This window comes from Quercus suber, unplaced genomic scaffold, assembly GCF_002906115.3.
Source record: "Quercus suber isolate HL8 unplaced genomic scaffold, Cork oak 2.0 scaffold_367, whole genome shotgun sequence".
NCBI lineage: Eukaryota > Viridiplantae > Streptophyta > Magnoliopsida > Fagales > Fagaceae > Quercus > Quercus suber.
The window spans coordinates 555647-583103 of NW_027069819.1; the positions used below are offsets into that span (position 1 = coordinate 555647).

Below are 27457 nucleotides of genomic sequence, written 5' to 3' on the forward strand. Positions count from 1 at the left end.
TGCCACCTATGAGAGGCCATAAGCACAGCATGAACCTCAAGAAAGGAACCTTGCCTGTTTGTGAAAGACCATATAGGTACCCTCATTTTCAAAAATCTAAAATTGAAAAGATAGTGAATGAGTTTCTAGAAGTAGGGTTAATACAGCCAAGCCAAAGTCCATTTTCTTCATTTATTTTGTTTGTGAGGAAAGCTGATGGTAGCTGGTGTATGTGTATAGACTATAGAGCTCTTAATAAAGCTACTATTAAAGACAAATTTCCAATTCCAGTAGTGGATGAGCTATTGGATGAACTGGCAGGTGCCTCAGCATTCTCTAAGTTGGACCTAAGGTCAAGTTATCATCAAATTAGGATAAAGAGTGATGATGTTCATAAAACTGCTTTTAGAACTCATGAAGGGCATTATGAGTTTTTGGTCACGCCTTTTGGGTTGACTAATGGACCATCCACTTTCTAGGCACTAATGAACTCTATATTTAGACCTATCTGAGGAAATTTGTCCTAGTGTTCTTTGATGATATCTTAGTTTATAGTCAGTCCTTGGATGCTCATTTATCTCATCTTAGAATTGTTTTGGAAGTGTTGTTGTCAGACTAGCTATTTGCTAAGCAGTCAAATGTGTGTTTGGTTGTACTGAGGTTGAGTACTTGGGTCATTTCATATTTGAAAAGGGTGTTAAGACAGACCCAAGAAAATCTCAGTTATGGTCCAATGGCCAATACCTGATATTATTAAGGCATTGAGGGGTTTTCTAGGGCTAACTAGGTATTATAGGAAATTCATTAAGGGTTATGGATATTGCCCAACCTTTAACTGATCTACTTAAGAAGGATTCTTTTCATTGGAGTGATAAGGCTTTGGAAGCTTTTACAAGGTTGAAGGAGGCTATGACTTAACCCCTGTGTTGGCTCTTCCTGATTTTTCTAGGCCATTTGTCGTTGAGTGTGATGCTTTAGGGAGTAGTTCAGGGGCTATGCTAATGTAGGAACAGAGACCTATAGCCTTTCACAGTCAGGCTTTGAAAGACAAGCACCTCAATTTATCCACTTATGAAACTGAGTTATTGGCCTTAGCTTCTGTTGTGAAAAATAGAGATCTTATTTGCTTGGAAGACCTTTTGTGGTTAAGACTGATCACTAGAGCCTTAAGTTTCTGCTAGAATAGAGAATTGCTACCCATCTCAGCAGAAGTGGCTTGCTAAAATTTTGGGATATGCCTTTGTGGTGGAATATAAAAAGGGTAGTGATAATAGGGTAGTTGATGCTTTGTCTCGAAAATTTGGAACCAATTCTGACTTGTCTACTTCTAGCTCTAATTCCAAAGCAAGTTGTTTGATGCTCTTAATAGTCCTAGCCCTACTTGGTTGGATGTGTTGAAGGATAGCTACTCTTTGGATGAGTCTATCCAACAGCTCATTGCTGCTATCCAAACAAGGACTCCACCTAAGGGCTTCACTTTTCAGAATGGTTTTTTATTCTACAAAGGCAGGTTCTACATTGGTCCATCTTGTCCTTTTAAACTTCAGTTTTTGCATCATGTCCATAACAGCCCCTTGGCTATTCATTTAGGGTTCTTGAAGTCTTATTAGAGAGCCAAGAGTGAATTTTATTAGCATGGGATGAAGACTGACCTCAAGAAGTTTGTTAGAGATTGTGATACTTGCTAGAGGATCAAGTCTGATACCTCTTCTCTAGTTGGACTACTTCAACCATTGTCTATCCCTATAACACCTTGGACTGATGTGAGCTTAGACTTCGTGAAGGGCCTTCCCAAGTCTATGGGGTTTGAGGTTATTTTGGTGGTGGTGGATAGATTAACAAAGTATGTGCATTTTGTTCCTATTTCACATCCATATAGTGCAGTTAAGATTGCTTCTCTTTACATGCAACATATCTTCAAACTACATGCAATGCCTTCTTCCATTGTGAGTGACAGAGATGCCACTTTCACTTCCTTGTTTTGGTCTGAGTTGTTTAGGCTACAGGGCACTGTTTTGGCTATGTCCAGTGCCTATCACCCTCAAACAGATGGGCAGACTGAGATTGTGAATAAGGGTTTGGAAAAATATTTAAGGGCTTTCACCAATGATAGACCTCATCAATGGGCATCTTGTCTACCATTAGTTGAATTCTGGTTCAATTCCTCATTCCATACCAGTTTGAAGTTAACTCCTTTTTAGTTATTGTATGGCTTCCCCCTAAGCTCCAAGGTTATGTGCCTAGTACAACTAGGGTAGATGCTTTGGCTTCCTTGTTGAGTCAAAGGCAAGCTGTTTTGGATATCTTAAAAGTTCATTTGGTTACTGCTCAAACTAGAATGAAGACATAAGCTAATAAGCATAGGCAAGATAAGTCTTTTGCAGTGGGGGATTGGGTTTTTTTGAGGTTGTAGCCTTACAGGCAGCAGTCATTGGTTTCCAAGGGTAGGTAGAAGTTATCACTAAGATATTTTGGGCTATTTTAGGTGTTGCAAAGAATTGGAAGTGTGTCTTACAAGCTGGATTTTCCCCCAGAGTCAAAAATCCACCTTGTATTCCATGTATCTTGTTTGAAGCTAAAGTTGGGCCAACATGTTACACCTTTACCCACCTTGCCACTTGGTTGATGATTCAGGACAAGTGATCATAGAACCTATTGCTGTTGTGTAGAAAAGGACTAAGTCCTTGAGGTCTAGGGTCATCATTGAAGTGTTGGTCCAGTGGTTAGGTGCCTCCCCTGAAGATGCAACTTGGGACCCCTTCATCAGCTGTAGCTCTCTTTCCTTCACCTTATGGGGCAAGGTGCTTTGAATGGGAGAGGTAATGTTAGGAATCTATTTCAATTGAATTGTAATTGCACATGTGAGCTATAATGGTTGTAACAGATAGTTAGTTATTATTGGGTTAAAGGTTACCACACTAGTTAATAGATTGATTAGTGGTTAGAAGTGAGAGTTAGTAATATCACTGCATTGNGCCAACATGTTACACCTTTACCCACCTTGCCACTTGGTTGATGATTCAGGACAAGTGATCATAGAACCTATTGCTGTTGTGTAGAAAAGGACTAAGTCCTTGAGGTCTAGGGTCATCATTGAAGTGTTGTCCAGTGGTTAGGTGCCTCCCCTGAAGATGCAACTTGGAACCCCTTCATCAGCTGTAGCTCTCTTTCCTTCACCTTATGGGGCAAGGTGCTTTGAATGGGAGAGGTAATGTTAGGAATCTATTTCAATTGAATTGTAATTGCACATGTGAGCTATAATGGTTTAAAGATAGTTAGTTATATTGGTTAAAGGTTACCACACTAGTTAAAGATTGATTAGTGGTTAAGAGTGAGAGTTAGTAATATCACTGCACTTGAGTTAGTTATGTTACCTAGATATAAGGATAGAACTACACTGTAACAGATTCATTGATAATAATATGTTATACTAGTCTTCTTCTATCTCTCTCTAATCTTCCATGGAGGCACAGTCCCTTGAAGTGACCAATACATTCTTGCCCCATTCACTAGAGAACCATAATAGAGTGTAACTATTTCTATGTTTGATTTAATTTGAAATCTAATAAAATTCAAAAAATATGAGAGATGCTTGTAATTGGTTTATTTCTAAAAAGCTTATAAGAATTATTCATTTTTCAATTTTCTTATTTAATACAACATCAAGTCTCTTTTTTTTTTTTTTTTTTTTTTTTTTTTGGGGGTCGGAATGGAAACTAATTTTATTTTCCCCCCTAAAAAGAGAATGGTTGACAAGGTAACTCATAATGCAATTTTGAGCTTGGGCTCTCAGTTATGGGCCAAATGAAATAATAATTAGTTGTAATTTTTGCATAACATGTCCCTTCAAATTTCAATAAAATTAATGCTGATGATGCATGGAAATCGGTAGGCTGGAATGCTTCAGACTATGATGATGGCTATAAATCCTGAAAAGAAAGAAAGAACTATCAAAGGTGACCGGTGTGACCCGGCCAAAGACCCTCCGATGGTTAAATCAGTTTTCTCTCTAGGACAAGGATGGAAAATACTGAAAGGTTAGAACTTACCTTTGGTAGATAGGACCTGCTCCTTTTATAGAGAGTTTGACGTGGGTCTACTTGTTTGGGATCCATCACCATCGTGGGATATGGGTGGTTATGAAGAAAATGGTGTATGTGGAACGAAGTGTATGGAATTCCTTCCACGTACCAAGCAACGTGTCATGTTTTGCTTATGTAGAACCTTTGGAGAATTTTTGTTAGAATTTACCAAGTACAATTTGATCGTCCATAGGAATAGTCGTCTATAACATGGTCGTCTATAGACAAGTTCTTTTTGGTGGATCCCATTTTTCTTAATGAAGGGTCTTGTTCATTCATTTTGTCATTCCGTTGTGGTCTTCCTTGGGTGTGATCAATATTTGGACAACAACCAAGGACGGGCTATACATAATTGATCCCCATCAAATGCCACAATAAAAATTCATAATAATTTGATTAAATTCAGTTTGTGAACCACCTCATACTAGTACGTCATGGTTCCACTTTGCAAAAACTCCAAATCAATCTCTTGAAGTGAATTTTCATTCATCATAAATGAGTCACTTACCTTGAAATGACATAGCCCAATAGGGAAAACTAAGTCATAAGCCTTCATATATAAGATTTACTAGGCTTGTCCACGAGTCGGGTTCGTTTGATTTTAGACTCAACTCACTTGCATCGTGTGGAAGGCGGAGGGACACGAAACTGACCGCCAACATCAACGGGTAAAGTTGGCTTTAGGCTCAGGTGAATGTTAGTCAATTCAATCAGTAATGCAGATCATTGAATTCTACTAAAACTCGTCAGATTTTGGCAAAAAGTCAATGAAATTGGTTGAGATTTGGCCAAATCTAGCTAGATCTCCCTAGATCAAACCTTGATCTTGTTGGAGTTCATGTATATCATTGGTTGGGACGGATGGCTCAGGTTTTGGAGAGGGAAACCCACCACTCGACCCACCTACGTCAATTCTTAGAGGCAAAGACTCACGGTTGACCAACTGGAGCCTCGGAAGGAAAGGGCTACAGGTTGGTGCCAGGTGGTTCTATCAGTTTGTAAGGCTCTAGTCGAGTATGGACACCCCTAAGATCTACCTTGATAGCACAACTAGGAGAACCTATATTTTTGACAATTCATGACCATTTCCTGAGAAAGTATGAAATTTTTGACAATGCACCTACCATGTATGAAAGTTTTCTTGGCAAGATTGATCAATTGGTCAAGGAACCATTTAAGTCTATTAGCCAACAAGTTGGCAATGCATATATCATGGTGGAGGGGATAGAGATCTTTGGCTTCTCTTGGTTGGCGGATGGAAAATGTGGGGATAGAAAATATTGATCAAGTGAGGACAAAGTAATAGGATGGAAAAGGTAGTTTATTTTAAATTAACTCATATTCTCTTATTAAAAAAATTATGCACAATTAATTAAAAAGAAAAAAAAAAGCAAAGAACCAATAAAAAAAATATCAATCATGCCCGGTTATAATAAATAAAAAATAAAAAGCAAACAACCAAAAAACAAAAATGGCTTCATTTCTGGCCAAATCGAGTCGGGACAGACTGAAAAAGAAAAAAGAAAAATTCGCCAAAGGTATCATTTTTTTTTCCCCTTTTAGCTCCAGAAGCATCCTTGCCTTTACGCCTAGTAAGCAAAAAAAAAAATAATAATAATAATAATAATAAAGAGAAATGATATGTCTACAACATTTTTATAACAAATCTTAAATAGTAAGTTGCTACTGATTGTTATTGTTTGGACAAAACAACCAACCTTGAAGGAAAAAAAAAAGGCAGCACATGAGAGCTTAAAAAAAAAAACTTGTAACGTTGCATATATGAAGGACATTTGCGTCCAAATATTTTTGCATTATTGTATTTTGGTGGCCCCTTTGTATTTTCTCTCCCATTTCCCCTCTCAATAAAACAACCATAAACATCATTTTCTTCCAATTTTCCATCCCTTCAATAATCGCCCCAACCAAATGAGACTTTTAGAGATAAGGATATTAATAGTGGCATTCACAGTTGGTTATATTTCATAAGCAAATTACTTTTGTTATTTTGATCTTGATAATTATTTATGTGGTATTTGTCAATTTGTTATGACTCCTTTGACAAGATTTGCTAGCTTGCTTTGTTTCTTTGAAACTGAATAAAAGGTCTTCAATTTTATTTGGTTCCTGGAGTTCAAAGAGAAGTTTAGAACTTCCTGTGGGACCCTGTGACAGGATATTAGTGTTTGTAGAAACATTACCATATATCACATTCATGAAGAAAACAATTTTTCCTAAATAACGTGTCTATTCGCTAACGTAAATATTTATAATCCCTCATTTATAATAGCTATTTTTACTGAGAAACTTTTTCAAATAAAATATTTTTGTGCATACATTTGCATAGAGCCAAAGGGAGAGAAAAATATATAGTTCAATTCGCTAGGCACGTAGATTGCAGTGCTTTTCTACATATTATTGATCATTTTATCTTGTAAGCCAGACATCCATGAGTCTTTACACCCTACTAATTAAATCTAAATCTACTTTAAGAAGATTGTGTCAAGCACAATATTTGATCAGTTCTGCATCATTCATTTTTCACATATTTAGTCTATGAGTTATTTAATTATTTAGATTTCTTCTTATATACAAAATTTATTTATTACTTTTGCCTATAGAATCTATTTGTGTTCTTGTTTATGATTAGATTTGTATGTTGCTTTTGTTTACATAATCACAAAATTAAACTATTTTTGAAATATATCCAACAGTCGCCTCATCCAATAGTCTAGCCGGAGAGAAGAAAAATAGTTTACAGCTTATGGATAGTTTTTTACTAGACTAGGTCTCCTTCTTTTTCTTTTCTTTTTTTTTTCTTTTTTTTCTTCTTATTGGATGTGTACAAAATTGATGTCTTGCTTGTGGATTGTTGTTAAATCAACTTAAATTTGTCATGTTTATGTTGATTATTATGCTTGGCTAATTTATAATATTTATTTGAAGTATCCTGTAAATATATGAAAAGAAAGTAAAAAGAAAACAATTTGGCTGTGTATTGTTTATTCTCACTTGATTTTTTTTTTCCTTTGAATAGCTTTCTTTCCAAATCAAGCTTTCATGGATCAAATTTACATCACATCAAATTTCAAGAGGGACAATTATAAACAAAACCGCACCTCCCCACTTTTAATCACACAAGAACAATAAACTATATGCAACAAACTAAACTTTTTCTTTAAGTCTTTATCTTCCATGAATTGAACTCAATATCTTGACATATTATACTGCTTAGAGAGATGTTTTCTTTGGAAAACTGTTGAAGAAAATACTTTGATGAAACAATTGACATACTCAGTCTGCATACAATATATGATGGTAACAATCTTCTAGTTGATTAGACATAAAAAGGGTTACATTGGTGTGCATAAAGTAGAATTTTAATGAAGCTCACATTTTTATAATATAGTAGATTAATATTATTGTGGGTAGAGGCCAAAACAGAAAAGTAGAAGAATCACTGATCAGTTAGTTGAGATAGAATAATGTCGAGGAGAGTCTATGGTTCACATTTTAATTCTCCTCAATTTGATGCCAACAAAAACTTCCTTTTGTTTACTAGTTGGACGAATAACCTCGGTTTAATTTTCCCCAAACAAATGAATTTGCTCAAGAATTTTAGAGGGCAAAAAATGAGACTTCCTCTTTGTCTCATTGACTGGAGATTTACAACTTAAGTGCAAGGCTAGCTAGAATGGTGAGAACTTTATTCTTCTTATTGAAAACTACCTTAAATAAATGTGAAATTTGAATCTGCTGTCCCAACAGATTTGGATGAGAATATATTCCTCAAAAATGCATTAAACGAATATGACATTGGAATCAGCCTCTAACACATATGGAGGATAACAAATTCCTGCAGACACGAATTTTTAAGCTCGAAACTTGTGTAATTATCAATTTTAAATATAGTAAGGATACTAGTGTGTTCAATATAAGACAAAATTTATAGGTGGAAAATGCAGGCGAAAAATGGATTGACTGAGGGCATTTATTAATATTGGAGCCATGCTCTTTATGCCTTGCTTTGTTACCTGTTACAGTTGTTAGTAAAGTTGGCTAAGGTTCTTGAAATCCAGTTTTTTGGCGTTTTATGTGTCTATAACCACTGTAAAGGTGTGCTATGCTTGTATTATTCTAGTGTTGATAAAGGTAATTTTGTTTATCCAAAAATGGGGATTATCGAAATCTTTTCAACATGGTATGTTGAAATTGCAGATTCAGATCTCTCCTGCCAAAAGACCCAATAGGGGGAAAACAATCTGTAGAAAAGTGAAGTTCAACCAATTGGTATGTAAGCATCAAATATAAAATCCGACAAATCAAAGCAGATCATTTATTCAATGATGCAAATTGCAACGTTCTTAACATCCCATTTTAAGCTTGCCCATGATTTGAGTTACTAATTGATACAAGTACAACAACAAGAGAATAAGGGAAACAAATTTTACAATGCACCCAGGAAATTTGATAACAAATCCTCCTCTTGTTGATGGCCAAATAAGCCCCTCTCCAAAACCCAGTCTTCTATCATTGCCTGTGAACTCAATGACTGGTCAGTCGGCACAAAATGCCCAGCCCCCAAAACCACAACATGACTCAAACTCCCCCATTTCTGCACAAACCCAGCAAGCGCTTTATTTATCTTCCAAACCTTCCTCTCTGCCATTGAAAAATTCTTAGCTCCCTCCCAATCCATTGTCTTCACCCAAGTCTCAGTTGAAACCACACCATCTCTCAAATCAAAATGCCCTTGATACAACAAAACCTTGCTCTTCTTCACCAAAAACTCCACCATATATTTCACACTCTTCATCACATCATCATGCAATGCATCCCCCGGTGCATCACTACATTCCTCAAACACAATCGATTCATTCGCTCCTAAGGCCTTTTTCACCTCATTGTTTCGCAAAAAATCAGTAACCAAGTCAGAATTGTAAGGAACCTTCCTTGTAAAATCATACAATGTGGCCAACCCTGTCATGTTTTGCAACAAACGCAAGACCTTATTTCTAGCATTTGTGGCCTCTCTCCAATTCTTCGATTTGGTCAGCCCAACTGCCTCCCATTGTGCTTTCTCCAACTCACTCTTTTGCCTTTCATTGATCAAACCCGAAAAGTAAGCATTCACAGCATGAGTTGCCACCTGAGTGATCGGGTCAGTCAAACCATTTCCAATAGCAACACCTGCTAAGTTCACCTGCTCAGACACGGCCAAGTCTGCATTTTTCTTCAAAATATAGTATCCAATCGCTGGAACATACTTACCTGCATAGCTCTCACCCGTAATATATATTGGACGAAACTTAAACGATGGGTCTAGTTCAATAAACGAAGTGATTGCAGCAAAAAGATGCGTGGCGACTGTATATTGATCTCTAGGGATTTCTTCGGGTGTAGAAGCAATACTAAACCCAGTACCAATCGGATTATCGAGGAAAAGAAGGCCGAATAAGCGGTTCCAAGAACCAGAATTGGGTTCAAGAACAAGGGGGTCAGACTTGGCCTTAAGAAAATTGACACGCCAGGGTCCAAGTTCAAAGAAGTTACCAGTCATGGAGGAGCAGCCAGGGCCACCTTGGAGCCAAATGAGAAGTGGGGTTTGGGAGAGAGTCGAAATGGGTTCCTGGGCTTCATAGAAAGTGTAGAAAATGGCGGAACCAGTGGTGGGATTGACAGGGAGATAGCCTGATTTAGTGGGGAGAGCTTCGCTGGGAAAAGCAGAGGTTGAAGAAGAAGAGGAAGAAGAAGATGGTAATGATAATAAAGTTGGGATGTTACAGAAGGAGAGGAAGAAGAAGAAGACAAGGACAAGGTTAAGGGAGTTGGACCGTGTTGATTGCTCCATTAGAGACTAGAGAGAGTAAAAGTGAACTGAGGACTGTAAATGTGGCTGATAGTTTTTTGTGTGGTTGAAGACACTTGAAGAGGTGAAGTAGGTAATGATATCTTATCTTCTTATATATAAAAAGCGGCTATGCCGCTACAGTGCTTCGGTACTGTGCAAATAACGTATTGCACAGTGCACGCACTGTAGCGGCAACAGTAGAAAAGCACTCTGTGAAAAAAAAAAAAAAAAGTTGGAAAAACAAATTCTTTTGCACAGTAATTATAGTGCCGAGCAGCACTGTAGCTACACTAGTTACATTTTTTTTAAGGCTTCCACCTGTATTTTTTTTTTTGGCAGTCTAGTAAAAATTTTTACTGGATACGGTAAGATTTGGACACGTGTCTAAGAGTGGACACATGTCCAAGATCCAACATGTCTAGTGAAAACTTTCACTGAACACAAGCTGGTCCCTTTTTTTAATATATTGTTATACTAACTCAACAAATTTCATAATATTTTCACAATTATTGAGGTGTTAATTTCTTATAAATCAAAATAAAATAATAAAATATAAAACTGTGACTAACCACAACTGAAAGTAAATATTTTATGAAAATGTTGTGACACTTATTAGTACAGTATTTTTGCATTGTAGCTACAGTACCAAGCGGCACGTAGCTACCATGCCTAATTTTTTTTTTTTTAAAGTAATCTATTTGTTTTTTTTTTCCTTTTAAATATTTATGTAAGCTAGTATATATATTGTTACACTGACACAAAAAATTTTACAATATTTTTATAATTATTGTCATGTCAATTTCTTACAAATATATAAAAGCAGCTATGCCTGCTATAGTGCTTCGGCACTGTGCACCCAACGTATTTCATTGTGCAGCACTATATCTGCTACAATGCTTTGGTTTCGTGAGTCTTTTTTTTTTTTTAACCCTTTTGTTTAAGTTTGCACAGTAGCTACAGTGTCGAGTGACACTATAGCTACAATAGTTACATTTTTTTTTTTAAGTCTTCCATTTGTACTTTTTTTTATATATATTGTTATATTGACACAACAAATTTCACAATATTTTCACAATTATTGAGTTGCTAATTTCTTATAAGTCAAAATAAAATAATAAATATGAAACTGTGACCAACCACAACTAAAAATAAATGTTTTGTGAAAATGTTGTGACACTTATTAATATAGTATTTTTGCACGGTAGCTATAGTACCAAGAGGCATTTTAGCTACCGTGCCTAATTTTTTTTTAGTAATTTGTTTGTGTTTTTTTTTTTCCTTTTAAATATTTATGTAAGCTTGTATATATATTGTTATACTGACATAATAAATTTTACAATATTTTCATAATTATTAACGTGTCAATTTCTTATAAATCGAAATAAAATAATAAAATATGAGACTGTGACCAACCACAACTAAAAATAAAATGTTTATAATAAAAGTGCAAATGCGCGCACAGTGTCTTGGCACTGTACATCCAGTGTTTTTGCACTGTGCAGCACTCTAGCTAGAACAGTGCTTTGGTTTAGTTAGTCATTTTTTTTTTTCCAGTAATGGGTTTGTGTTTTTTTTTTCTTTTAAATATTGATGTAAGCTGACATTTATATTATTAGACTGACACAACAAATTTTACAATATTTTCACAATTATTGATATGTCAATTTCTTACAAGTCGAAATAAAATAATAAAATATGAGGCTATAGCTAACTACAACTGAAAATAAATGTTTAAAAAAAAAATGTTACAACACTTATTATTATCACAATATTTTCACAATTTTTGAAATTTCAGTTTCTTATATATCAAATAAAAATGTTAAATTCACAACATTTTCACATTAATTTCACAACAAATCATAAGTAAGCTATTATTGATGGATAGCACTAGAGCTACATTGCTTTTGGTTTATTGGGTGAGCCAAAATTAGGTGAGCTACATTAAACTTCTTTTTTAATATAATCAAATCAAGTGAGTCAAAATTCACGATTTCACACACAAAATTTATATTAATTTTCTCACTATTAGAGCAACACGTGCAGCCAATGCTACCATATTAAATAAAGGAAAGGTATTGAGAGTTTGGGAGGGAGAGGCATGTGCCACGAATTTATTAATCATTGAAGCCAGAAACGAGTGTCGACTAGTTGTTGAACTTTGCAGTCACATTTGTACCGTTTCAAGCAAGTTTTGTCCTCGGAATCTTTTTCTTTTGAGAGTTTTTTTATTCACCAGGTGTGACATGTGATGGGTTAATTAATTTACTACTTTTTTATTTTTGTTGGTAAGAAGAGCCGAAGAGAAGTTTAATTGCTTTCTGTTTTTTTCTAAACTAGTCCACTAAAAAATATCTTTAGAACGCCGATTAATTTTTTCCATTTACAAAAAGGTTTATAGAGCATTCCGGGGAGTGCTAAATTGCAAAGGCCTCGTTTGGTAGAAGAGTTTAAATAATATTATTTGTAATTTTTAAAAATATATATGAGTAAAAATGTGTGTAATATTATTTAAAAATTAAAAATAAATTATTTAACAACTCTACGAAACTGAAAATGTCTCAAGCATAGTTGTTGTCTTGTTATAAACAAAATTTGGACATTGATTGTATTCTTTCATTGGTTCAGTGTTTACCCTTCTTTGCTAGTACAACTATTACTTTATTGGTTTCACAAAGACATGAAGTAGACAAACATTCCATGGTAAAAATAGCCAAATATTATTATTTTGCAAAAGTTATGTACCATTTTTTTGAATTTCAACCTTGTAAAACTAGAGTTTGGCATAAATCTCGAATTTAAAAAAAAAAAAAACGAGTTCCAAAAAAATGCAAAAAAATTAATAAGAGATAAAGTGAGAACTGAGAATGTTGAGATGAAAATAATATAGTAAATTAAAGTGATAATAGAGAAGAGAAGAAAAAAAAAAGGATAATATTTGCTACAACGGCAAGCTAAGTTATTAAGGATAACAAAATTATTGCAATTGTAAAATCAAAAAGAGCATAACTGCCAGTACTGCCAAGGAAAACTCATGACTACAATATTCTTCTCGAGTCATTTATTCAAAATAAAAATAAAAGAAATTATGGATTTTATTTTATGTAATAGGTTGAAAGAGTTACAAATTTGAATGATTATTTTTCTTTTTCTTTTTGAATTGGCTTTTTGTGAAATAATTTGTTCACTCGTTGTTTGGTCTAGTTTTGTTCTTGTTTGGATTATTTTTGTTGTTAATTTGGGTTTTTTTTTTTTTTTTTTTTTTTGTGGTTTAAGGGGTTAGGGATTATGTTTGAGATACCATAATTATTTTTGGCATAATGCTACATCTACAACATTTCAAAACAAATCTTATATAACAATTTTTTATTAATGGGTTAAAATGTGATGTTAATATTTGGCACAAATTAGAATTGTGGGAGGAATGAATCTTCCTCAATTAGGTATTGTTCGCTTTGGGAATGGACAAGTAGCCGATACAATTCTCATGAATTTGTTTAATCTCACATTGGGGAGAGATGCTTCCCACCCTTGCCTTATAAGTATTGAGCATAAAGAAGGGTGTACCAATCAAAAACTACGCACGCATGCGTTATTCACTCTTTTGCTTAGGCTCAACGCTATAAAAGCAGAAGGAGGAAGGTGTGGGTTTCCCCTTAAACCCTAAAAAATGCCTTTTTAAGAAAGGAATGAATCTTTCCTCAATTAGGCTCATTCTTGGGGTAGATTCATTCCTTTGTTTTCCATTTAGTATACTGNTTTTTGCTTAGGCTCAACGCTATAAAAGCAGAAGGAGGAAGGTGTGGGTTTCCCCTTAAACCCTAAAAAATGCCTTTTTAAGAAAGGAATGAATCTTTCCTCAATTAGGCTCATTCTTGGGGTAGATTCTTTCCTTTGTTTTCCATTTAGTATACTGTATACATCTAAAAAGCCCTAACTCTTAAATAGCAGAATGGAAAAGGTGGGAGTTTCCACTTAAACCCTAAAAGATGCATTTTTATAGGAGGAATGAATCTTTTCTCAATTAGGTTCCTTCTTGGGGTAAATTCTTCTCTCCCATAAGAATTAATGTCCGTTTTCGATTTAGTGTATATCTTTCCTCTTACAAGAATTAATGTTTGTTTTTCATTTAGTGTATATTTAAAAAAACTTAACTCTTAGATCCACCGACATATATATACAAAAGAAACTCTCTCCTTTCATTGCCTTTTTCACTACCTTTCCCACGTGACCCTCACAAAAAAAAAGGAAAAAGGAGAAGCCCACATATCGTGTGGCGAAATGTTCATTGATATATGCAGAGTGGGTGATGATAAAGTGTCATAGACGTGTCCTTCTGACACAACCCTATAAGAAGATCAGGACTCCTCCATGCATAAAGTCATGGAAGTACTGTACCCTATGAATATGATGGACACATCAAACCAATGTTCAACATTATCTTCCTGTTTTAATGGCTGAGAATTCATGTTCAACGTTTGTCTCTTTGTTAGTAGACAAAATTGTAATACTTCACATATATATATATATATATATATATATTTTTTTTGTGACATTAATATATTCAAGTTCTTTTTATTAAATTTTGTATAATTTAATATTCATAGTGACCACCCTAAAAAATATTCTTGGAGGCATCACTATATACAAAGTTATAACAAAAATGAAGATATTTATAAACTTGTGGAGGATTATAGTGAAAATTATTGGCGTTAAAGAGCAATTTGCGTTCAAATGCACGAAGAAGAGAACAATGGCAGTTAAGACTAAATTATGACTATTTAAAATTTGAAATATGGACAAACAAATGGTTTTTTTAAATATATATACATATATATATATATGTGTATATATGTGTGTGTGTGTATGTATGTATAGCCTACAAGTTTGTATGTATATACTCTACAATCTACAAGTTATCATTGTTCATATAATTTTTCCTACGTGTTTTACAGCTTAGAGTAGTAATTAGTCAAAGATTTGCAGTCCAACTCCTTTATGAAAACCTAGTCATGAAGTCTGTCAACGTGAACCACCGGTAAATTGCAGGTTTTGGAGGGTTGTTATTGTGTGTAAATTGCCGGTAAGAATATCCATACATTACACACGATATAAATGAGGTAAGAATGTCAATGTCCAAACATTACGTACTATATAAAAGAGTGTAGATACTGTAAGATGTGAAACAATTGAATCCCTTTAATTTATTCAAATCTTGCCTGCAGAGATATATGCATATTGTGTAAAAAGGCACAAAAATTCAGTAGCCCCTATGTTATGCACACCTTAATTTCATAAGTTTAACGACTTTGTATAATAAAGATTATGAAATGGATGTTATTGTTTCAAATCTACCATTTTTACAGATTCATTCACAATCACAGATAGCTTAGGTGGAAAGAACAATAACAAATAAATCAATTCATACACATTGTAGTGAGTTTTTTGCTAATTTAATCCGGCAAAAAAAATAAAAAGTTTCTCACCTGTGAGTGTAAAAATTGAAAAATATTTAGATACATAAACAGTTTTTTAAGTATAAATCTCTTATGTGTGAAAATTCCCTTTAATGAAATACGTCAAACACTATCACTTATCTAGTGATGCACTGACACTTTTCAAAGTTCATCGGCACTTCCAGTGCAACATATAGAAAGTTAAAATAAAAAAGCCGATATGTAAAAATCTGTGGAGGATTTGAGTGAAAATGATTGGTGTTAAAAAGCAATTTGCCTCCAAATGCACAAAGGAGAGAAAAATGACAATTGGCACATTATAATTTTTTTTTGGTTAATTATAATATTTCAAATACTGGAACTAAAATCTTATTCAAGAAATGAAATCTTTTCATTTTAAGTGAAACATATTCTAGGGGCTAAACTATAACTATTTAAAATATGAAATTTGTACAAACAAATGGTTTTTTTTTTTTTTTTTTTTTTCAATCAGGTATAGCCTACAAGTTTGTAATGTATAAATTAGATAGTAAGACTCTAATATATAATCTAACTAAATTTTATTAGACTTCATAAACCATCCACAAGTAATCATAGCATTAAATAAAAATGATAATTTTTACAAGTTAACATGATGGGCTATAATCTTCTAATAATGATTGATATGATGATTTTTTTAAAACGAATTTAACAGATTAAAGTGTCAAGTTACTCTATAAAGAATATGAACCTAGTTTTATTGCCTTATTATAATAGTTGAGCTTTGAGCTTAAGATGATTTTACCTGAAGCAAATCCCCAATGTTTATAACAAGAGCTCCAGGGATAGGTTTTACATCCAACCAACCCCCGCCATACTTAACCTGCAACCCACCAACATGGTCCTGTTGCACCACCGTCAACACCCCTGGATCTGTATGATATGCAAGCCCAACCGTTAAATCAGGTTGTGGACAGCAGGGGTAGTAGTGGGCCACCACCACTCTCCCTTCCAAGCATGTCATGTCCTTCAACCTCCCATTCTCCACTCCTAGCCCTTCACACAGCAGCCCCATCAAACGCTCTCCCAACTGTTTGATCTCTCGATCCCACTCAATCACCTCGTTCCTACATATCTCAGGGATTTCATCAAGGTCTGCCAGCTTGGGACCAAGTCTTATTTGGATGGTGTCCCTGGTACCATTATGACATGTTTAGATTTTCATTTTACAACAATGAACAAGAGTTTAGTAAGTTAAATATGAGTTTGAATATCTCCAATTCGCATTCATTATTTTCTCATTCCATGAGTAGATATTAAATTAGAGAACAAAAGAGTTTCACTACCCCATTTTTTTTTTATTGATAATTTGATAGTTAGGGGAGGAAAGATTTGAACCTAGGTTGTCTCCCTTGGAAATACCATAAATTGTCAACTAGTAAGGGACGCTAGAAGTGGCATACAAATAAATTTAAGAAAATTGTAATCATTAGGGGGAAGTATGACTTATTCAAAATAAAAATAATTAAATTACAACAAAAAAATATATATCATGACCTTTTTTCTTATACTCATTATTTTACACCATTCCTTTTTACATCATGATTTTGGAGGATGAGTTCCAATAAGGTGAACGTAGGAGTATAAAAGAGCCAAACAAAAATGAGCATTATATATATAGTCAAAACAAATCTCATTCTTACCAACTTGTTCAAAAATATATTATATTCGAGATTAACTCAATCAATAGTGAAGTCCAAATCTTGGTTTAAACTTGACCCATTTGTTAAAATAACCAAACATAAACAAGTTTTATCTGAAGTTCTCCAATTTATTTCAGATCATCTTGGCATTTTAACATGGCACCTGATCCTATATAGTTCAAGAAGCACGTTACGAGTCTTGTAACTCTCAACTGACACGCCTAGATTTATTTAAGCTGAAATGAAGGGGCATTTTAGACTTAAACAGTGGGAGCAAACTAGTAATAGAAAATCATTTACCACTTTTTCCAAAAAGAGAAAAAGAAATTTATTATATTGCTAAGAAAGTACTGATTAGAGAAATAATAATATATATACAAAAACTCAAATAGGGGGAAAATTACTATTACCTCCAACTGGCGGCTTTAGAATGATACAAGTCCACGTTGGACATGTAAGATACACCGGTGCCTATGTCTCTACGATACACCCGCGCCTTAACCTCCGTTGGTTGCTCGTGGAAACCCTTCATGGATGCCATCGTACGGTCCAGAACCTCCAAAGGCACACCATGGTTAACAATCTGGAAAAACCCGAAAGTCGACGCTGCCCGTCTCATCTCATCGACGACATCTGACCGTCGATTACTACCCGAGTCCGCTCCAGAGAGGTCGATGACGGGAATGATTTCGGATCCGGACCCGGTTCGGGTATCGGGTTTGAGATCGGATAGGGTCTCGGGTGGGTGAACGAAGAACGGAGGGATGGTGGTGATGCCAGAGTCGACAAGGCCTTTCACTCCGACCTTGGATTCGTCGAACCGTTTCACCTCGTTGGCTCTGTCGTAGCTTTCGGAGCTGCTCATGATGGTTGTGCTGCGGAGCCGGTGGGACACCGGGACACGTGGCGTCATCACGTGGAGGCGTCGTCCAGTTCCGATTTGGAACAAAACTGAGGCAGTGACAGTAGTAGAAGCCATTAATGCTTTGGTATTTGGCTGTTGAGTGTTAATAATTAATTAATTAATTAAGCTTTTTTTTAAATGTTGGTTCTTTCCTTTTTTGGTTTTTCTTCTAGTGTGTGAGCTGTGAGAGTTAAAAGACAAAAATGCATTCAGCTTTATCGACGAATTGGGTGTTAAAAGAGAAGAGTTTCAGACGTGCAAGGCAAAGGAGTAGTGTAGAACACAACTTGTCAACTTTTCTTGGCCGAAAATAGACAATTGATGAGGACAAAATTGGCATTTTTTTTTTCGGGCAAATTATATAGTCTTATTCCTTCTTTTCATCTTTTCAAAATAATTAGAGAAATGATATTTTTTTTAAATTTGATTTACTCAAAATCGAATTAAACTTTATAGTGATGTTTTTAAGAACCTATAGTGGCATTTTGTAACTTGAACTCTATAAACTCGAGTTATAGGTAAAAAAATTGCATGGAACTCGAGTACATGGAAATCGAGTTACAAAACGCCTCTATAGATCCTTAAAACATCAGGATAAGTCCTTAAAAATGTCACTATAGGACCCCAGATTTTTTTTTTTTTTTTTAACTTAATTTTGAGTAAGTCGAGTTTCAAAAAATGGGTATTTTCCTAATTAATTTAGAAAATAGGGCATAAGGCTATATAATTTGCTCGAAAAGGGCAAAGGGCAATTTTGTCCCAATTGATGATGTTTACATACAGTTGCGTAGTCAGGATTTTTAACTTGTGGGGGGGTTTGTAATTAATCATAACTCAATATTTATGTGTGTGTGTGAGAGAGATAGATAGGGTTAAAATAAATAAAGAAATGAAGCTTAATGACTAAGAATGCCACAAAAAAAATCACTAGTTTAAGTAAAACAATAAACATTTAACGATTTTCATATTTGAACATGCACAAACATAGTGCACTTTTTTTTACTTAAAAAAATTAAAAAAAAAAAAAAAAGCATCTTGACAACTTTTTTTTTTTTTGGGTGGGTTTGAGTAAACGTGTGTTTTGTTGGGTGAAGTTTACTTGAGAAACTAAAATATTGTAATTGTAAAAATGGTCATATTTCAAAAGGAATGCTATAAAGAAATTAACATTGTATGATGCATAAGACCTACAACAAAATAAAACATATGACAATTGCTCCAGTCACTTGCTTACCAAAGGCTAATGACTGAAGGGTAACTAATACTTTTACTTTGTTTTAGTCATTTTATATGCCATAATTTGCTAGACAACCCACTTATCTAATTATTTTCATTACTTCCATATACATACTTTCTTTAATCCTAATAGTTCCATGCTTTGGATACGTCCAATCATCAACCAATAAGATTAAGACATACTTATGGTATCAAATATATTTTCTCACTCGTGCTAGTGTGTCATTCTATGTAGTTTTGAGAGATAATTGTCTTAGCCCTTTGATCGATCATACAACAACATATTTCAAAAGGAAAACCTCTAAAACTAACATTAGACTAGGTATGTGAATATTTTTGGAGGGACCAATTAATCCATATGCAGGGCTAGCTTGTTTTTGTATTGTAATAATATCATATTTTCATATACTAAAAGTAACTTTATTCCGGCTTATATTAAGGGTATGTTTGTTTGAAAGTGAAATAAGGTGGATAGAAAATTTTGAAGAAAAAATAAAATGGAAAACTTTTTTGGAGTATGTTTGGTTGGGTAGTGAGAAATAAAAATAAATGGTAAGGTCTAAGTGTTTTTTTCTCTAAGTCTACTAAAAAATTTTCTCTCCCAAATAAAAGAGAATATTTTGACAAAAAACTCCCATTTGCCAACATGTTAGGTACTGTTCACAGTCTTTTTTTTTTCTTTTAATTTTTTTTCCTGCTTTCTTTTCAGTTTTGTCATATATTTTTTACGCGTTGTCTTTTTTTTTTTTTTTTTTTTAAAAAATACATGTGAGCTGTTTCTTTTTATTTTATTTTATAAATTTCCTTCTTTAGTTTTTTTTTTTTGTCCTTTTTCCTTTTTTTTTAATCTCCTTTAGTTTTTTTTTTTTTGGTCGTTTTCCTTTTTTCCTTTTATTTATTTATTTATTTATTATAAACTTCCTTCTTTAGCTTTTTTTTCCCTTCTCTGTACACTTTTGGTGCTTTTATTTTTTTTTTTTTGTTCATTTGTATTTTTTTTCTTCTTATTTGTCATTTTTTTTTTTTATCTATTAGGAGCAAGAAAGTAAATTTATACAAACTATATTTTCTATCCTTTCACTTTTCTATTCTCAAACTAAACACCATGAGGAAAAAATAAAAACTTTTCTATTCTCTCCCCATTTTTTATCCTCTTACTTTTTCACATTTCCAACCAAAACAGACCCTAAAAATCAATGAGATTTTTCTTCTTCTCTTCTCAAAAAAAAAAAAAAAAAAAAAAAATCAATGGGTTTCTAGATATTATAGATTAAATCTCTCTAAAAAAAAATTACTTTATCTATTTTAACATACTACTTAACAATATATCCTACATCACATTTTTTATTTTAAGATTATAACACATTAAAATAACCTATAAAAATTCTTGAANTATACTCTACAATCTACATGTTATCATTGTTCGTACCATTTTTCCTACGAGTTTCACAGCTTATAGTAATTTGTCAAAGATTTGCAGTCCAACTCCTTTTTGAAAAACCTAGTCATGAAGTCTGTCAACGTGAACTGCCGGTAAATTGCAGGTTTCTCTGGTGATATGAGCTCTGGCAATGGTCCATAAACATCATCTCTATTTCCTGGGCTGCAGAAAACTGCCATTGACACTCTTGGTTCATGGTAAGAATTGGCCAATACTCGGTGCTCTGCACTTTTGTATTCTTCATTCGATATAATCTGAAGAAACAAGATTTCAGATCAAAATTAGAAGAGTAATAGAGCTATTAGTTTTCAAAATTCAGTTACTAAACCCAAAAAAAAAAAGTAACTATTCTTAAATAACATGAGTTTCAAATATAAAAATATTGGCACATTATGGAAGTTGCTATATACTTTTTATATATTTTATAATCAAGAAAAATTCATTGAAACATACTGAGAACAGCAACACAGTACAGAAGAAGCTGACAAAACAGCAAAAACAATACAACACAAAACTAAAACAATACCATACCAAAACAGCCCACACCTAAACAAGATGGTCAAAAATTAGCCTACATGACAGTAAACTTACATTGAAAACCCCATCTACCCCATCTACAACAAATCTCTCTGTTTTCATCAGTACAAGGATATGCATCTTTGAACTCAATTCTAGCTCATACATGCTTGCTGCTGGCAGTAACGAATGTAAATCAAACCCTTATCATAATCTTTGATAACAAATGTAATTTATTCAAGCCCTTACGATCTTCGATGCATCAATGTAATTCAAACCCTTATCATTATCTTCAATGCATCAGAGGTGGAAGGTGACCTATTAATCAATTAGCTCTAAAGACCATTCAGCCAAAAAAAAAAAACCCAACCTAGCCCTAATGGCCGAGGAATAGCTAAAAAGGAAGGTCACCAGGAGGAGGCACTGAAGGAGATTGGGATCAGAATCAACCTCAAGCATTGGGCAAGGAAAGAGACCCTTTTTCCCTTCCCTCAAGATATATTGCACACATCAAGTCATCAATTCATAAGGGTTATATATTAAAATTTGTAATCCTTACCATCAATCAAATAATACAGCAAAATTTGTAATCCTTACCATCAATCATAAGGGTTATATATTAAAATTTGTAATCTTAGATTGCATGTAATGTTCAACAAATTCCCGTATTATATCAAATAGATCAAAGTGCAGAAGCTAAATTAGATAGTAAGACTCTAATATATAATCTAACTAAATTTTATTAGACTTCATAAACCATCCACAAGTAATCATAGCATTAAATAAAAATGATAATTTTTACAAGTTAACATGATGGGCTATAATCTTCTAATAATGATTGATATGATGATTTTTTTAAAACGAATTTAACAGATTAAAGTGTCAAGTTACTCTATAAAGAATATGAACCTAGTTTTATTGCCTTATTATAATAGTTGAGCTTTGAGCTTAAGATGATTTTACCTGAAGCAAATCCCCAATGTTTATAACAAGAGCTCCAGGGATAGGTTTTACATCCAACCAACCCCCGCCATACTTAACCTGCAACCCACCAACATGGTCCTGTTGCACCACCGTCAACACCCCTGGATCTGTATGATATGCAAGCCCAACCGTTAAATCAGGTTGTGGACAGCAGGGGTAGTAGTGGGCCACCACCACTCTCCCTTCCAAGCATGTCATGTCCTTCAACCTCCCATTCTCCACTCCTAGCCCTTCACACAGCAGCCCCATCAAACGCTCTCCCAACTGTTTGATCTCTCGATCCCACTCAATCACCTCGTTCCTACATATCTCAGGGATTTCATCAAGGTCTGCCAGCTTGGGACCAAGTCTTATTTGGATGGTGTCCCTGGTACCATTATGACATGTTTAGATTTTCATTTTACAACAATGAACAAGAGTTTAGTAAGTTAAATATGAGTTTGAATATCTCCAATTCGCATTCATTATTTTCTCATTCCATGAGTAGATATTAAATTAGAGAACAAAAGAGTTTCACTACCCCATTTTTTTTTTATTGATAATTTGATAGTTAGGGGAGGAAAGATTTGAACCTAGGTTGTCTCCCTTGGAAATACCATAAATTGTCAACTAGTAAGGGACGCTAGAAGTGGCATACAAATAAATTTAAGAAAATTGTAATCATTAGGGGGAAGTATGACTTATTCAAAATAAAAATAATTAAATTACAACAAAAAAATATATATCATGACCTTTTTTCTTATACTCATTATTTTACACCATTCCTTTTTACATCATGATTTTGGAGGATGAGTTCCAATAAGGTGAACGTAGGAGTATAAAAGAGCCAAACAAAAATGAGCATTATATATATAGTCAAAACAAATCTCATTCTTACCAACTTGTTCAAAAATATATTATATTCGAGATTAACTCAATCAATAGTGAAGTCCAAATCTTGGTTTAAACTTGACCCATTTGTTAAAATAACCAAACATAAACAAGTTTTATCTGAAGTTCTCCAATTTATTTCAGATCATCTTGGCATTTTAACATGGCACCTGATCCTATATAGTTCAAGAAGCACGTTACGAGTCTTGTAACTCTCAACTGACACGCCTAGATTTATTTAAGCTGAAATGAAGGGGCATTTTAGACTTAAACAGTGGGAGCAAACTAGTAATAGAAAATCATTTACCACTTTTTCCAAAAAGAGAAAAAGAAATTTATTATATTTAAAATAACCTATAAAAATTCTTGAAGTAAAAAAAAAAAAAAAAAAAAACCAACCCCCCACCACCACCACCACCATCACAATTAGAACCCACCTCTACAGCTACCACTACCACAAATCAACATCCACCAATTACCAAAAAAAATAAATAATAATAATAATAATAATAAAAAATATCACCAAATCCCAAACCCATATAAAAAACCCATCAAACCTCATGTCACCGCCATAACCCACCAATCACAATTAAACCACCGCCACTGAGACCCAAAAGCCACAATCATACCACCACCGTTGAAACCCAAAGGCCAACAAAGAACTAAAACCACCAACAATCGAACCACATCGTAACCCATTCCAAAAAACCAAACAAATTCAACTTAGTATTTATAGCGCCATTAACCATCTCCATAACCAATCTCCATGACATTGATCTCCACGGTAAGGTTAGAGAGAGAGGTGCAGTCTGCGAGTAGAGAAAAAGGGATCTTAGGAAATCCAAGTTTTAAACCCCGGTTGATAGAATTAACAAGTTTTAAATCCAAGTTATTAATTAGATTTATTATGAATAAAACTTGTTAAAACAAACAAACATCAATATCATGTCAAAATCATGCAGCAGAAAAATAAATAAGACAAGATATAACGACTTAGGAAAACCAATAAAACAAACTAGTTTCACAGTAAAAAACCTAGGGGGGAAACCTTCCTGAAAAGAAATTCATTATAGTAAAGAGAAGTTTCAGATCTAATACAAAATCTTTGTCCCTAGACTCTACAATCCCTGTAGATGAATTTACAGTAGAAAGCTTCTACCGGTTTAGAACCTTTGAACTCTTCAATTTATGAACACCACCCTTTTCATAACTCTCGATAGATTTGAAAAATTGATTTGAAAAATCAGATTTGAAAAAATTGATTTTCATAACTCTCGATAGATAGTATTTGTCGAGACTTCGATAGATAGCTATCTGTTGAGTTTTAATGAATCAGCACTTATTCACTTGTTTCTTGGACAGACTTGCATGGCTTTAACACTTGAAGTTGGAACTTTGTTTCTTGAAGTATTAAACACATCCTAGATCTACCCAATTATAAGTAAAGTGCATTTTATTAAAGGATTAGTGAATTACATAAAATGATGACATATGTTCCTAACATTGAATCACATGTCCTAACAAGGGACGAGAGAGAGAGAGAGAGAGAGAGAGAGAGAGAGAGAGAGAGAAGAAGAAGAAGAAGAAGAAGAAGAAGAAGGATTAAACGGAAAAGGTAGCCTTTGCTCTACAAAGATATAAGAAATTTTTCAAACAAGGATTAACAAATCAATAAGGAAAGTTAGAGAGAGAAATATTAGCAATTAGATAGCAAGATAGAGGGGACTAATATGTTTGTTCATGGAGGACTCTTATGTGTGAATCGAAATGACTTTATGCTTGGATTTCAAGCTTCAGCCATAGTTGCTACTCAAATTGCATAATTTCTGGCAATCACAAATGTGATTTCTCAACATTCCATCTTTATAAAAAATTAACACATGCCAAATTCATTGCATTCATTAAAAACAAAAATTTGACTCTTTGATTATTGCAATATGTGATAAATACTGCAGCAAAATTAAGAAATTAAATTGATACAATAACTCACTTGGCACAAAGATTGAAAACCTTAGATGAGACATGTGGCGCAAAATTATCAATCCAATTCAGAATCTAATTAAAATTTTCTCTTAACTTTAGCTATATATATATATATATATATATATTTGCAACCCAACTCCTTTTTGAAAACTTAGTCATGAAGTCTGTCAAAGTGAATTGCCATTAAATTTCAGGTTTCTCTATAGTGATATGAGCTTTGGCAATGGTCCATAATAAGTGTACTCTCTACTACAAGGGTTAAAAAAAAACCGGGTTGGCCAACACTCGGTGCTCTGAGCTTTTGTATTTGGATATAATCTGATGAAGTTTGTCAACGTGAATTGTCGGTCAATTGCAGGTTTTTAAGTGTTGTTATTGTGTTTATCAGCAGTATAAAAAGGACATTTTATACCACATTCTTATTGAATTTAATTTCTTTATTCATAGATGCAAATTACAATATTTTCAAATTAGGCAAAGTTTGTGTTCAAATTGAAGCCAGGATATCTACTTTCCAATAAAGAAAATTGCACTAAAAAATTCTTTTTGGTTCAATATTTATGGTCAAAATAGTGAGCAAATGTCATTTATTAGCATTGTTTTCAAAGCATTGAGCACTTCTAAGTTGCAATTACCTCCAAATTATTAAGAACATTTTAATTACCCATGGTTGACGTATATCAAACTCATCATTGGGCCGGATACCAAAACTTATTAACAAGTATAAAATGAGATGCCTACACCAATTTTAAAAAAAAAAAATGGAATTTGGAAGATTTTTTTTACCTCCAACTAGTAGCTTTGGAATGATACAAGTCCACGTTGGACATGTAGGATGCAGTAGTACCTATGTCATTACAATACACTCATGACTTTATCTACATTGGTTGCTCGTGAAAACCTTTCATGGATGCCATCACACGGTCCTGAACCTTCAACAGCACACCATTGTTAACAATCAGGAAAAACCCTAAAGTCGATGATGCCCGTTTGATCTCATTGACGATATATGACCATTGATTACTTGAGTCCACTCCTTAGAGGTCGATAACGAGAATGATTTCAGATCCAGATCCAAATCCAAATCCTAAACTAGATCGGGTCTTAGGTTTTAGGTCGGATAGTGTTTTGAGTAGGTAGGGCCGGCCCTAGGCATAGGCCAATTAAGCCATTGCCTAGGGCCTTACTACTTGAGCAAGGCCCCAAATTTGGGGGCAAAAATTGGTTTTTTTTTTTAATAAAATTTTTTGGGAGATATTAAAAAATTTTAGTGTACCTTTTTTTTTTTCACTATTAAAAAGGCCCAAGAATTAAGTAATGCTAGAGATAGAGAAGTAATGCTAGAGATAACGATAAGACAAATTTATATAAATAGGTCTTACAAATAGACGTGTTACTAATCACAAATAATTCAAAAAGGAAAATGTTTAAAATATTATAAATTTACTACATAACTTTTATTTATTTATTTTTTATATAAAATAAAAATTGTACTCTAGTCTAATCTAAGTGTATATGTGTGTAAGTCTCCCTCCTAGAGACTTGAACCCCACCCCTTATCCTCCACACCCCACAAGCACTAATACTTGTGGAGTGATCATTGCGCCAAGGGTGCACAGTGGTCTACATAAATTTTATAATTTGATATGACAATGAATATGATAGGTGGATTTCAACAAAATATTGAATGCATTTTTGAATGAATTTTTGTGATTGGTGATATATCTTTGTAATTCTCATGTTGTAAATTTATAATATCTCTAGCATTTTTGTAAACCTCATGTACTGATCACATTCGTTACAACATCAGTTTGTAGTAAACTTTGTTATAACTTTAGCATTTTCTCAAAAAAATCATATTAAAAAGTGAAAAGAATGGTTTTTTTATTATATAAAATACTAGTTAAATATTATTTAGGTGATAACATAAAGGCCCTATTTGAAGATTTCGTCTTAGGCCTCTGAAACATTTGAGCTGGCCCTGCAAGTAGGTGAACAAAGAAGCAAGGAATTGTAGTGATGCTAGAGTCAACAAGGCCTTTCACTACAAGTCAACTATTTGAGTTGGTCCAATAATGTTCTTAAAAAAATTGTCCAATTTGTCTAATAGTTATAGAGAACGTATTGTTTCTCAAATTCATTTTTTATGGTAAAATGTGTTTTTGTATTTTTTTAAAGTTTTGGATCATTTATGTCTTTGAACACTTCATTAATTCAATTAAAATTTTTTTACTCACAATGGCAATTTGGTAACTTATATTGAAAATGAAAATTGTAAGAATTTTACTTTGGAAGATGGTGAAAGATTAATTTAATTCTATGAAACATTTAATTTTAAGGATTCATTATAAAAGATACTAATTTTTTGTGCATGTGTATAGATACATGTGTTTGTGTATGTGTATAAAAGTTTGTATAGACTAATAAATTAGCAACACAAATCGGCCCCCCCAAACAAAAATTTCTGGCTCCGCCC

The 27457-nt window shown here is 33.7% G+C and overlaps 3 protein-coding genes across 3 annotated transcripts; all 3 read right to left on the minus strand.

Annotated features, from left to right (window-relative positions):
- Positions 1–8369: 8369 nt before the first annotated feature.
- On the minus strand, positions 8370–10017 carry LOC112033676 (serine carboxypeptidase-like 50). Its single transcript, XM_024066460.2, has one exon. It carries the CDS (start codon positions 9910–9912, stop codon positions 8509–8511), a length of 1404 nt encoding a protein of 467 aa, XP_023922228.1. The 5' UTR covers positions 9913–10017; the 3' UTR covers positions 8370–8508.
- Positions 10018–16119: 6102 nt separating this feature from the next.
- LOC112033675 (1-aminocyclopropane-1-carboxylate oxidase homolog 1) lies at positions 16120–18164 on the minus strand. Its single transcript, XM_024066459.2, has 2 exons — positions 17458–18164; positions 16120–16537 (listed from the first exon to the last, which is right to left on the minus strand). The coding sequence occupies exons 1-2, from the start codon at positions 18024–18026 to the stop codon at positions 16135–16137; spliced, it is 972 nt and encodes a 323-aa protein (XP_023922227.2). The 5' UTR covers positions 18027–18164; the 3' UTR covers positions 16120–16134.
- Positions 18165–20631: 2467 nt separating this feature from the next.
- Positions 20632–22513, minus strand: LOC136061956 (1-aminocyclopropane-1-carboxylate oxidase homolog 4-like). The gene is made up of 2 exons (XM_065760437.1): positions 22108–22513; positions 20632–20882 (listed from the first exon to the last, which is right to left on the minus strand). Exons 1-2 carry the CDS (start codon positions 22375–22377, stop codon positions 20634–20636), a joined length of 519 nt encoding a protein of 172 aa, XP_065616509.1. The 5' UTR covers positions 22378–22513; the 3' UTR covers positions 20632–20633.
- Between the last annotated feature and the right edge of the window lie 4944 nt (positions 22514–27457).